We start from the raw sequence: 13,156 nt of genomic DNA, 5'->3' as shown, positions 1-13,156 counted from the left end.
AAGAAGTTTTTTCATTAGTTTCACAGTTGACACTTAGTTTGTCATAAATTCAATGGAGGAAAATATTTTGTGTTTACTTTATCATTACAAGTAACTGTAATTTTTATAAACTCTGCTTCATTTCTGTTGAAATTTAAAAAAAGCAAAAGTTACCAATATTTCTAAAAGGGCTTTCTTAATTTTGCAGTCTTATTCATATCCACACTTTGCTACCGAGAATTCCCCACCCACCCCCACCCCATCTGACCAAGAGATACAAAGAAATAAAAAGACAAAAGACAAAATTTGTCCTTTGCTATCCTTACCACCTGGGTTTTACACAACAGCCAGATTTAAAACATGGGACATGGAGGTGCTCCAGTAACAAAAACAGGGAGCTTTTCCTCTTTCTGCACGGAGCTTTTCTTTCCCTTTTTCTTTCGGATCCTAAGGTTCTCAAAAACAGTGACAGTGTCCCCTAAAATTTATGAACCAAAGTTTGCCACAACACAAAAGGAACAAAGTGAAACGGACGTTAGGGTGGAATTCTGGGACATTAGTAATGCTCTCCGAATCTCACATTCAATAACCATAACATTTTATAGGGAGAGGGTATAAACGTAATGGTCACCTTTAATTCCATTTGCTACTGATAACGCGAGTAAAACTCGAAAAGGTTAAATGATTTGTCCCAAGTTCCTAAAGTGGCATTACCTAGCATTCTATGGCGCCAAAAGAGATGATACAATTCTTGAATGCTGACTCAGAGAAATGACCACAAATTCATTAAATTAATGAGATGCATGAAAAGTGTGCCTTTGGCACAGTAAATTAATACCTTGATAGAGGACGAGGGGATTAGCTACTTATTCTTCTAAAGGAGGGTATCTCTAGGTTTTGTCTATTTCTAAACTCCACACATCTCAAAACTCAGTTTTCACCCTTGGAGTTCAATACTGAAGCTTTGCTGAAGGTTTGTGCTACCTACATGGTAAAAATCATACAGGCCAAAAGGTATCATACTTTATTGAACATAAAGTGAAGGGTTGACTCAACAGAAACATCTGAGAATGATGATTTTAAAAATGTGGGGAAAAAAGCAGTGATAATACAAATAGCTGTTATTGAGCCTATCTCAAAGGGGTCCTGTTGAAATTCTAAGTTCCAAGATTGTGAGTAAAGCAGACAAGACTGCATATATTTGTGGGCAATAAGCTTAGGAATTCCCTGAGCCTGCACTGATGGGTTAACCAGGCATAAAATATTACAAAGCCATAGGATGCTCACACCCAAGTTTGGGTAGACAAGATTAGGTAACTAAGTAGAGAGAGGGCGGGGCAAAGGCTCCAAGACAAAGGTGTGTGAGGGAAACCAGATTAGATATGCAGGAGGACACACTCCCCAATTTAGTACTATGGCAGAAAGCTGCTTTCACAGGAAGGAAGGACCAAATTAGGTAAACAGGTAAATAGGGCTATAGGCTGTAGGCTGCAGGGTGAAGATGCCCAGAGGGGAGCTAATTAGCAAAAGAAAGGTGCCTTGTGGATCCTGAGGTAGCATCCCTCTTCTCCCCTAGACTAGCTAAGATAAACAGAGAAGCTGCCTCAGGTCTGCTGTTAACAACCATCTGCCAGGCGCCAGGATTTTGTTTTATATTGACCCAAACCCCCAACACCCTGTATCTTCAAACCCCCTTTCCCTCATGCCCATGAGTTCATGTTCACAGATTGATTGTCTCTTTGTGCACGTCCATCACCATGTTTGGAAGCCTTCTGATCCTAATAAAAACAGAGCAAGGACCCTTAATCCGGGCTCCTGTGTTCTCGGGGACATTAGCTGTCTCTCCCATTGTAACCCTCCATCCCGCTGCTGTCTTGCTAGACAAGCAAGAACCCTAGACCCAGAGTCTACAGACACATACTGAAGCAATAAATAGACTGCTTTAGCTGGGAACATTTGTGTATATTCCTTCTCTTAGTTATTGCTTCTTTCCCATTTTATTGTTTACGGAAATGCAATTTATATTTAAGCCAATATGTTTTGTAAAAAACCTGAAGATTATTATGTTTTTTAAGCAGTTTCTTTATTGGTTATTCTGGTTCATGAGGTCACATGGCACTTACATAGCTAAGTTGGTTTCCCAGTTCATATACTACTTGGAAGACTGACACAGAAACTTTAAGGAAAACAAATCATAAGAATGTTTTCCTGAACTCCTATTTGTTAGATAGCAGAAATAATCTATTTCCAGACACAATTACTTATTTAGACAATTCCATTGTATGCACACTCTTGTTCTCTTGAGTGGAAAATCAGAATGGATCAGATACTTGCTAAAGAGAAAAAACAAGAGTAACAGCAAGGCGGACCTCTATCTCTTTTGGAGGTTGAACTTTCTCTCTTTCCAAAGACAGGAACTCTACTTGTGACATGCCTATCTCATTCTTTTTTTTTTTTTTTTTTTTTTTTTTTAATATATGAAATTTACTGTCAAATTGGTTTCCATACAACACCCAGTGCTCATCCCAAAAGGTGCCCTCCTCAATACCCATCACCCACCCTGCCCTCCCTCCCACCCTGCCCTCCCTCCCACCCCCCATCAACCCTCAGTTTGTTCTCAGTTTTTAACAGTCTCTTATGCTTTGGCTCTCTCCCACTCTAACCTCTTTTTTTTTTTTTTTTCCTTCCCCTCCGCCATGGGTTTCTGTTATGTTTCTCAGGATCCACATAAGAGTGAAACCATATGGTATCTGTCTTTCTCTGTATGGCTTATTTCACTTAGCATCACACTCTCCAGTTCCATCCATGTTGCTACAAAAGGCCATATTTCATTTTTTCTCATTGCCACGTAGTATTCCATTGTGTATATAAACCACAATTTCTTTATCCATTCATCAGTTGATGGACATTTAGGCTCTTTCCATAATTTGGCTATTGTTGAGAGTGCCGCTATAAACATTGGGGTACAGGTGCCCCTATGCATCAGTACTCCTGTATCCCTTGGATAAATTCCTAGCAAGTGCTATTGCTGGGTCATAGGGTAGGTCTATTTTTAATTTTCTGAGGAACCTCCACACTGCTTTCCAGAGCGGCTGCACCAATTTGCATTCCCACCAACAGTGCAAGAGGGTTCCTGTTTCTCCACATCCTCTCCAGCATCTATAGTCTCCTGATTTCTTCATTTTGGCCACTCTGACTGGCGTGAGGTGGTATCTGAGTGTGGTTTTGATTTGTATTTCCCTGATAAGGAGCGACGTTGAACATCTTTTCATGTGCCTGTTGGCCATCCGGATGTCTTCTTTAGAGAAGTGTCTATTCATGTTTTCTGCCCATTTCTTCACTGGGTTATTTGTTTTTCGGGTGTGGAGTTTGGTGAGCTCTTTATAGATTTTGGATACTAGCCCTTTGTCCGATGTGTCATTTGCAAATATCTTTTCCCATTCCGTTGGTTGCCTTTTAGTTTTGTTGGTTGTTTCCTTTGCTGTGCAGAAGCTTTTTATCTTCATAAGGTCCCAGTAATTCACTTTTGCTTTTAATTCCCTTGCCTTTGGGGATGTGCCGAGTAAGAGATTGCTACGGCTGAGGTCAGAGAGGTTTTTTCCTGCTTTCTCCTCTAAGGTTTTGATGGTTTCCTGTCTCACATTCAGGTCCTTTATCCATTTTGAGTTTATTTTTGTGAATGGTGTGAGAAAGTGGTCTAGTTTCAACCTTCTGCATGTTGCTGTCCAGTTCTCCCAGCACCATTTGTTAAAGAGACTGTCTTTTTTCCATTGGATGTTCTTTCCTGCTTTGTCAAAGATGAGTTGGCCATACGTTTGTGGGTCTAGTTCTGGGGTTTCTATTCTATTCCATTGGTCTATGTGTCTGTTTTTATGCCAATACCATGCTGTCTTGATGATGACAGCTTTGTAGTAGAGGCTAAAGTCTGGGATTGTGATGCCTCCTGCTTTGGTCTTCTTCTTCAAAATTACTTTGGCTATTCGGGGCCTTTTGTGGTTCCATATGAATTTTAGGATTGCTTGTTCTAGTTTCGAGAAGAATGCTGGTGCAATTTTGATTGGGATTGCATTGAATGTGTAGATAGCTTTGGGTAGTATTGACATTTTGACAATATTTATTCTTCCAATCCATGAGCAGGGAATGTCTTTCCATTTCTTTATATCTTCTTCAATTACCTGCATAAGCTTTCTATAGTTTTCAGCATACAGATCTTTTACATCTTTGGTTAGATTTATTCCTAGGTATTTTATGCTTCTTGGTGCAATTGTGAATGGGATCAGTTTCTTCATTTGTCTTTCTGTTGCTTCATTGTTAGTGTATAAGAATGCAACTGATTTCTGCACATTGATTTTGTATCCTGCAACTTTGCTGAATTCATGTATCAGTTCTAGCAGCCTTTTGGTGGAGTCTATCGGATTTTCCATGTATAATATCATGTCATCTGCAAAAAGCGAAAGCTTGACTTCATCTTTGCCAATTTTGATGCCTTTGATTTCCTTTTGTTGTCTGATTGCTGATGCTAGAACTTACAGCACTATATTAAACAACAGCGGTGACAGTGGGCATCCCTGTCGTGTTCCTGATCTCAGGGAAAAAGCTCTCAGTTTTTCCCTGTTGAGGATGATGTTAGCTGTGGGCTTTTCATAAATGGCCTTTATGATCTTTAAGTATGTTCCTTCTATCCCGACTTTCTCAAGGGTTTTTATTAAGAAAGGGTGCTGGATTTTGTCAAAGGCCTTTTCTGCATCGATTGACAGGATCATATGGTTCTTCTCTTTTTTTTTGTTAATGTGATGTATCACGTTGATCGATTTGCGAATGTTGAACCAGCCCTGCATCCCAGGAATGAATCCCACTTGATCATGGTGAATAATTTTTTTTATATGCTGTTGAATTCGATTTGCTAGTATCTTATTAAGAATTTTTGCATCCATATTCATCAGGGATATTGGCCTGTAGTTCTCTTTTTTTACTGGGTCTCTGTCTGGTTTACGAATCAAAGTAATACTGGCTTCATAGAATGAGTCTGGAAGTTTTCCTTCCCTTTCTATTTCTTGGAATAGCTTGAGAAGGATAGGTATTATCTCTGCTTTAAATGTCTGGTAGAACTCCCCTGGGAAGCCATCTGGTCCTGGACTCTTATTTGTTGGGAGATTTTTGATAACCGATTCAATTTCTTCGCTGGTTATGGGTCTGTTCAAGCTTTCTATTTCCTCCTGATTGAGTTTTGGAAGAGTGTGGGTGTTTAGAAATTTGTCCATTTCTTCCAGGTTGTCCAATTTGCTGGCATATAATTTTTCATAGTATTCCCTGATAATTGTTTGTATCTCTGAGGGATTGGTTGTAATCATTCCATTTTCATTCATGATTTTATCTATTTGGGTCATCTCCCTTTTCTTTTTGAGAAGCCTGGCTAGAGGTTTGTCAATTTTGTTTATTTTTTCAAAAAACCAACTCTTGGCTTCGTTGATCTGCTCTACAGTTTTTTTAGATTCTATATTGTTTATTTCTGCTCTGATCTTTATTATTTCTCTTCTTCTGCTGGGTTTAGGCTGCCTTTGCTGTTCTGCTTCTATTTCCTTTAGGTGTGCTGTTAGATTTTGTATTTGGGATTTTTCTTGTTTCTTGAGATAGGCCTGGATTGCAATGTATTTTCCTCTCAGGACTGCCTTCGCTGCATCCCAAAGTGTTTGGATTGTTGTATTTTCATTTTCGTTTGTTTCCATATATATTTTAATTTCTTCTCTAATTGCCTGGTTGACCCACTCATTCGTTAGTAGGGTGTTCTTTAACCTCCATGCTTTTGGAGGTTTTCCAGACTTTTTCCTGTGGTTGATTTCAAGCTTCATAGCATTGTGGTCTGAAAGTATGCATGGTATCATTTCAATTCTTGTAAACTTATGAAGGGCTGTTTTGTGACCCAGTATATGATCTATCTTGGAGAATGTTCCATGTGCACTCGAGAAGAAAGTATATTCTGTTGCTTTGGGATGCAGAGTTCTAAATATATCTGTCAAGTCCATCTGATCCAATGTATCATTCAGGGCCCTTGTTTCTTTATTGACTGTGTGTCTAGATGATCTATCCATTTCTGTAAGTGGGGTGTTAAAGTCCCCTGCAATGACCACATTCTTATCAATAAGGTTGCTTATGTTTATGAGTAATTGTTTTATATATCTGGGGGCTCGGGTATTTGGCGCATAGACATTTATAATAGTTAGCTCTTCCTGGTGGATAGACCCTGTGATTATTATATAATGCCCTTCTTCATCTCTTGTTACAGCCTTTAATTTAAAGTCTAGTTTGTCTGATATAAGTATGGCTACTCCAGCTTTCTTTTGGCTTCCAGGAGCATGATAAATAGTTCTCCATCCCCTCACTCTCAATCTAAAGGTGTCCTCAGATCTAAAATGAGTCTCTTGTAGACAGCAAATAGATGGGTCTTGTTTTTTTATCCATTCTGATACCCTATGTCTTTTAGTTGGCGCATTTAATCCATTTACATTCAGTGTTATTATAGAAAGATATGGGTTTAGAGTCATTGTGATGTCTGTATGTTTTATGCTTGTAGTGATGTCTCTGGTACTTTGTCTCACAGGATCCCCCTTAGGATCTCTTGTAGGGCTGGTTTCGTGGTGACAAATTCCTTCAGTTTTTGTTTGTTTGGGAAGACCTTTATCTCTCCTTCTATTCTAAATGACAGACTTGCTGGATAAAGGATTCTCGGCTGCATATTTTTTCTGTTTAGCACACTGTAGATATCGTGCCAAGCCTTTCTGGCCTGCCAAGTTTCAAAGGAGAGATCAGTCACAAGTCTTATAGGTCTCCCTTTATATGTGAGGGCACGTTTATCCCTTGCTGCTTTCAGACTTTTCTCTTTATCCTTGTATTTTGCCAGTTTCACTATGATATGTCGTGCAGAAGATCGATTCAAGTTACGTCTGAAGGGAGTTCTCTGTGCCTCTTGGATTTCAATGCCTTTTTCCTTCCCCAGTTCAGGGAAGTTCTCAGCCATAATTTGTTCAAGTACCCCTTCAGCACCTTTCCCTCTCTCTTCCTCCTCTGGGATACCAATTATGCGTATATTATTTTTTTTTAGTGTATCACTTAGTTCTCTAATTTTCCCCTCATACTCCTGGATTTTTTTATCTCTCTTTCTTTCAGCTTCCTCTTTCTCCATAACTTTATCTTCTAGTTCACCTATTCTCTCCTCTGCCTCTTCAAGCCGAGCCATCGTGGTTTCCATTTTGTTTTGCATTTCGTTTAAAGCGTTTTTCAACTCCTCGTGACTGTTCCTTAGTCCCTCGATCTTTGTGGCAAGAGATTCTCTGCTGTCCTGTATACTGTTTTCAAGCCCAGCGATTAATTTTATGACTATTATTCTAAATTCACTTTCTGTTATATTATTTAAATCCTTTTTGATCAGGTCATTAGCTGTTGTTATTTCCTGGAGATTCTTCTGAGGGGAATTCTTCCGTTTGGTCATTTTGGAGAGTCCCTTGCGTGGTGAGGACCTGCAGTGCACTTCCCCTGTGCTGTGGTGTATAACTGGAGTTAGTGGGCGGGGCCGCAGTCCGACCCGATGTCTGCCCCCAGCCCACTGCTGGGGCCACAGTCAGACTGGTGTGTGCCTTCTCTTCCCCTCTCCTAGGGGCGGGATTCACTGTGGGGTGGCGTGTCCCGTCTGGGCTACTTGCACAATGCCAGGCTTGTGTTGCTGGGGATCTGGCGTATTAGCTGGGGTGGGTAGGCAAGGTGCACGGGGGGTGGAGGGGCAGGCTTAGCTCGCTTCTCCTTAGGTGATCCACTTCAGGAGGAGCCCTGTGGCAGCGGGAGGGAGTCAGATCCGCTGCCGGAGGTTTGGCTCCGCAGAAGCACAGAGTTCAGTTTGCGCGGAGCGAGCAAGTTCCCTGGCAGGAACTGGTTCCCTTTGGGATTTTGGCTGGGGGATGGGCGGGGGAGATGGCGCTGGCGCCTTTGTTCCCCGCCAAGCTGAGCTCTGCCGTCCAGGGGGCTCAGCAGCTCTCCCTCCCTTTGTCCTCCAGCCTTCCCGCTTTCCGAGCAGAGCTGTTAACTTATGACCTCCCAGACGCTAAGTCGCGCTTGCTGTCGGAACACAGTCCGTCCGGCCCCTCCGCTTTTGCCAGCCAGACTCGGGGGCTCTGCTTGGCCGGCGAGCCGCCCCTCCGCCCCGGCTCCCTCCCGCCAGTCCGTGGAGCGCGCACCGCCTCGCCGCCCTTCCTACCCTCTTCCGTGGGCCTCTAGTCTGCGCTTGACTCCGGAGACTCCCTTCTGCTAATCCTCTGGCGGTTTTCTGGGTTCTTTAGGCAGGTGTAGGTGGAATCTAAGTGATCGGCAGGACGCGCTGTGAGCCCCGCGTCCTCCTACGCCGCCATCTTCCCGCCTATCTCATTCTTAAACCTTTGCATATCTTGATGTAATTCTTCACTTAGATATACTTCAGATGCTGGAAAACGAGATGCTGAAGAACAACTCACAATTTCTAATTCAGAATCAATACTTTTATAGTTATGAGTACTGGCATTATCTGTATATAATGGCTTCTGGAAAAAAGTCTTGTACTGGTTTGTTTTCTCGTAAGTGTTTGTGACAGCAGAAATATCATCCCTTTTTGTTTGAAACGTGCGTTTCATCACATCGCAGCAGGCAAGCCACAAATCAAAAAGGCTCTCTGAATCACTAGACTGAGGTCTAATTTACAATCGGTGGTATTTGGGTCCATATTTTTTGCCATTTGCATGTCAAACTCTTGGCCTTCTTTCACTTTAAATGTAACTAGTGGGTTCCTTGCTTTTTTTATTTTCTATATCATTTTAAAAATCCTCATTGTTGTTAAAAAGATGCTCAATGTCTGGTTTGTTCTCATTTTCATAGTCTGATTACTTTCTTTCTTTCTTTTTTTTTAATATGAAATGTATTGTCAAATTGGTTTCCATACAACACCCAGGGTTCATCCCAACAGGTGCCCTCCTCAGTGCCCATCCCCCACCCTTCCCTCCCTCCCATCCCCCATCAATCCTCAGTTTATTCTCAGTTTGTAAGAGTCTCTTATGGTTTGGCTCTCTCCCTCTCTAAGGTTGTTTTTGTTGTTTTTTTGTTTTTGTTTTCACTTCCCCTCCCTCATGGTCTTCTGTTAAGTTTCTCAGGAACCACAAAAGAGTGAAAACATACGGTATCTGTCTTTCTCTGTATGGCTCATTTCACTTAGCATCACACTCTCCAGTTCCATCCACGTTGCTACAAAAGACCATATTTCATTCTTTCTCATGGCCAAGTAGTATTCCATTGTGTATATAAACCACAATGTCTTTATCCATTCATCGGGTGATGGACATTTAGACTCTTTCCATAATTTGGCGATTGTTGAAAGTGCTGCTATAGGGGCACCTGGGTGGCTCAGTCGGTTAAACGTCCGACTTCAGCTCAGGTCATGATCTCACAGTCTGTGGGTTCGAGCCCCACGTCAGGCTCTGTGCTCACAGCTCAGAGCCTGGAGCCTGCTTCGCATTCTGTGTCTCCCTCTCTCTCTGCCTCTCCCCTGCTCATGCTCTGTCTCTCTCTGTCTCAAAAATAAATAAAAACGTTAAAAAAAGAAAAGAAAAGAAAAGAAAAAGAAAGTGCTGCTATAAACATAGGGTTACAAGTGCCCCTACGCATCAGCACTCCTGTATCCCCTGGGCAAATTCCTAGCAGTGCTATTGCTGGGTCATAGGGTAGATCTATTTTTCATTTTTTGAGGAACCTCCACACTGTTTTCCAGAGTGGCTGCACCAGTTTGTATTCCCACCAACAGTGCAAGAGGGTTCTTGTTTCTCCACAATCCTCGCCAGCATCCATAGTCTCCCGATTTGTTCATTTAGCCACTCTTGACCGGTGTGAGGTGATATCTCAGTGTGGTTTTGATTTATATGTCCCTGATGATTTGCTTTCATTTAAAGAAAGCTTAGAAGATGACTGGCAAGCATATTCTGGGGACCCAGAGTATGAATGAGAGAGAATGACATTTTCAAGACTAGGCTCTTTTTGTTCAGGAAATGCCTGAAATACTACCGAGGCAGACACTCCAAATGCATCTTCTTCCGTATTTGTCCAATTCGAAGGTATTTCCTTTCAGTTGGTTCCTTGTTAGAGTGACCCTGTGGTGGTTCTTCTTCAAGATGAGTAGGAATGCTGTATTGTTAACAAATTTCACCAAACTTCTGCTTTCACTCACTGGCGATGAGTTTTAAGCTCTTTTTCCAGTCTAATTTGCCTTATTTGATCCACATTTCCTCAAAGTTTTGCATAGAAGCATGTCTTAAATATACAGATATATCATTCTCCCTATCACATTCCTTATCCATTGCTGGTCCTTGAGTCACTTTTTGCAGTTGCAAAAATGGATGGTTAATTTCCTTGTTTTGATTTTCACATGAATTTTCTGCCAGGATACATGTTTGTAAAAACACCTTATCCTTAAGTAATCAAGTACGGACAAAGAAAAATGAGAAAATAATTACAATTTTACTGTTAACTTTCTTAATCTATGTTTAGTTGTTCCCAAAGTCACTGGATTGTAACTTCCTGTAAGAAGTGAAAACTAACTTGCCTCAGCCTAAGACAGAAGAAAAATATGAACTCATAAACTTAAGCTTGTCAGTTTTTGGAATTGGACAATTCATTACATGTTAAATCGACCAAAAAATTAAGTTAGATGGTTTTTAATGTTACAAACCTTAAAAACTATTTAGCTTACCATCCCTTATAACAAGCACTAAAGTGCATTTGAGTACTTTTTAAAGATTAATAACGAGAGAATTGGATAACTTTAAATTATTAGCAGCCAAATCAACTAATATCAAAGAGAAAGAAATGCGCTGGCAGTGTGAATCGGCTTAAGATTCTCTCTCTCACCCTGCCCTCACCTACCCACGTGCTCTGTCCTCACTCTCTCTCTCAAAAGAAATAATGAAAAGAAAAAGAAATCATAAGGCACAGAAAATACATTTACAGGATGGCACTCTATTTACTGAAAAATATCTGTGTGTAAGTGGACTCCCACAGTCCAAACCCATCTGGTTCAAGGGTCAACTGTATACCTATATGATGTCTCCACTAAGAGACTACAGGAACTTCACATAGCCCCAGATTAGAAAATCAAACACCCATTCCTACTTTCCCATTCTTTTCTGGACACTACTGCCATTTTATTGGCCTTCAGACATCTTCACATTTAAAACAAGTATTCTTGGCGGGCCTGGGTGACTTAGTCACTTAGGCGCCCAACTTTGGCTCAGCTCGTGTTCTCACAGTTCATGAGTTCAAGTCCTGCATTGGGCTCCTTGCTCTCAGTGCAGAGCCTGCTTCGGATCTTCTGTCCCCCCACCCCCTCTCAACACTAAACAAACATTCACCAAAAAAAAGTATCCTCAATATTTACTAAGTCAATATATGCCACTGTGATCATTTTGTCTTCTATTTCTATAGCACCCTTTACAGGTTACAAAACGTTGCCACATTTGTTCATTACACATAACCAAGAGGTGGGTACTAGTGCCATTTTTAGGAACGAGGTCATTGACATTCAAGCAAGTTTTTCCAAGGTCCCACAGCTAGGAAGTGACGGAACCAAGATGCTAGCATGTCTTTTGATTTCAAATACAGTGCTTGCAGCATTATGCAGCAGCTGCCTGGGCCTAAGAGATCAGGACCTTTTTACCTCCTTCCCTAGTTGTCACCTTAGAATAGGTCATCATTACTTTACTTATATTACTACAAGTATGACTGCGATGTTATTTTAATTATCCAAAAGTCAAAGTCAAAGCACCTCGTGGACGTTTTACCATCACTCCTCCATGCTTATACTTAAAAATAAGAAGAAGACAGTACCTCAGGAAGAGAAGGTGATTCTACATCTTCCTCTTCTCCCAATTCTAATGCTGACATCATATCTATAGGATACGGTCACAGATAAATTAATGTGTTACAGGAAAAATATGTGTTACTATGAATTTTAAACACAGACACATGTCTATCTCCGTTCATGACTATTTCAATAAAATAAAAGCAATAGCAGAAAAGATGTTCAGGGGGTTCAAGAGTTTCCGGAAGCAAAAGGGGGCAGTACCTGGGATACTTATAAAGAAAGATAGCAACAGAAAAATATCTTCAAGAAAAAAGGATAATATATTTGGATCTACATACTTTCAGATTTTTCTCATACTGGCATTTAATCATAGGAAAACAACTCACAGAGATTCGCTAGCTTACCACTTCTGTAATTTTCATGCACTCCACCAGCAGAAGTCAAACTGTCATTAACTGTTTGCTCTGGTGGCACATTTTCAATAATACCAACACCATCTTCCTTTGCTTCCATTGCTGACTTTGCTGTTCCTTCCTAGAAAAACAGCACAAAACAAAAACCCAACTTCAGAAAAACATCACATTAATTCTTTTTCACGCACTCACCCACTCAGAAAGACAAGCACATACTGTATCTGTCAAGTCATAGCCACGATCCGGGGACGAGCTGGAAATATAAATAAAAGACAGAGTCTGTTCTATATGCTAGTAGCGGTAGAGACGCATGAAAACAGGTAAGGACAGAACAATACCATCCACTAGTTCTGCAAGGGAAGTGAATCACGTACAGTGAACGCACAAAGGAGAAAACACTTACATTTGGGAAGCTCAGCAAACTTCCCAGCTCAGCTGGGAAGATAGGGCTGTATCTTAAAAGACAGACAAAGTACACGGGGAGGGTGTGAAGGGCATTCTAGAATGAGCAAAAGGATCAACTATGAAATAATATAGTAAGTGACAACACCTATGCAATATGGCAAAACTGGAACAGAGTTATTGGGAATGAGATAGATAGAGAGATATTACTGGAACATCAGGACGAAACCAAAAAAAAAAAACAAAAAAACAAAGAGCAGTGTTATGCTAGAACATGAATTTTCTCCTTCAGGTAATGGGGATGCATTGAATAAGCAGAGGAGTGACATCGTCACAAGTATATTTTAGAAAGGTCACCCTGGCAGCAATGTAGGATGAACGTAAAGGAAGCAAAACCAGAAGAGTACTGCAAAATTATAGGTGAGCGAGTGAATTACAGGAATAACATATGAAAAATGGTCAGCAGGTACAAAATATCGAATGTGGTGAGTGACTG

At 40.9% G+C, this 13,156-nt stretch overlaps 1 protein-coding gene across 1 annotated transcript in view; it reads right to left on the bottom strand.

Moving 5' to 3' along the window:
• Positions 1 to 13,156, bottom strand: part of LOC122203209 (ankyrin repeat domain-containing protein 62-like) — a 120,176-nt gene that overhangs the window by 71,548 nt on the left and 35,472 nt on the right. The window contains 2 exon segments of the mRNA XM_042909797.1: positions 11,869 to 11,930; positions 12,250 to 12,379. Coding sequence (XP_042765731.1) covers positions 11,869 to 11,930; positions 12,250 to 12,379 — 192 coding nt within the window.

The sequence above is a fragment of the Panthera leo genome, chromosome D3 (genome assembly GCF_018350215.1).
Source record: "Panthera leo isolate Ple1 chromosome D3, P.leo_Ple1_pat1.1, whole genome shotgun sequence".
Taxonomy (NCBI): Eukaryota; Metazoa; Chordata; class Mammalia; order Carnivora; family Felidae; genus Panthera; species Panthera leo.
This window is presented reverse-complemented; position numbering and strand designations above follow the sequence as displayed.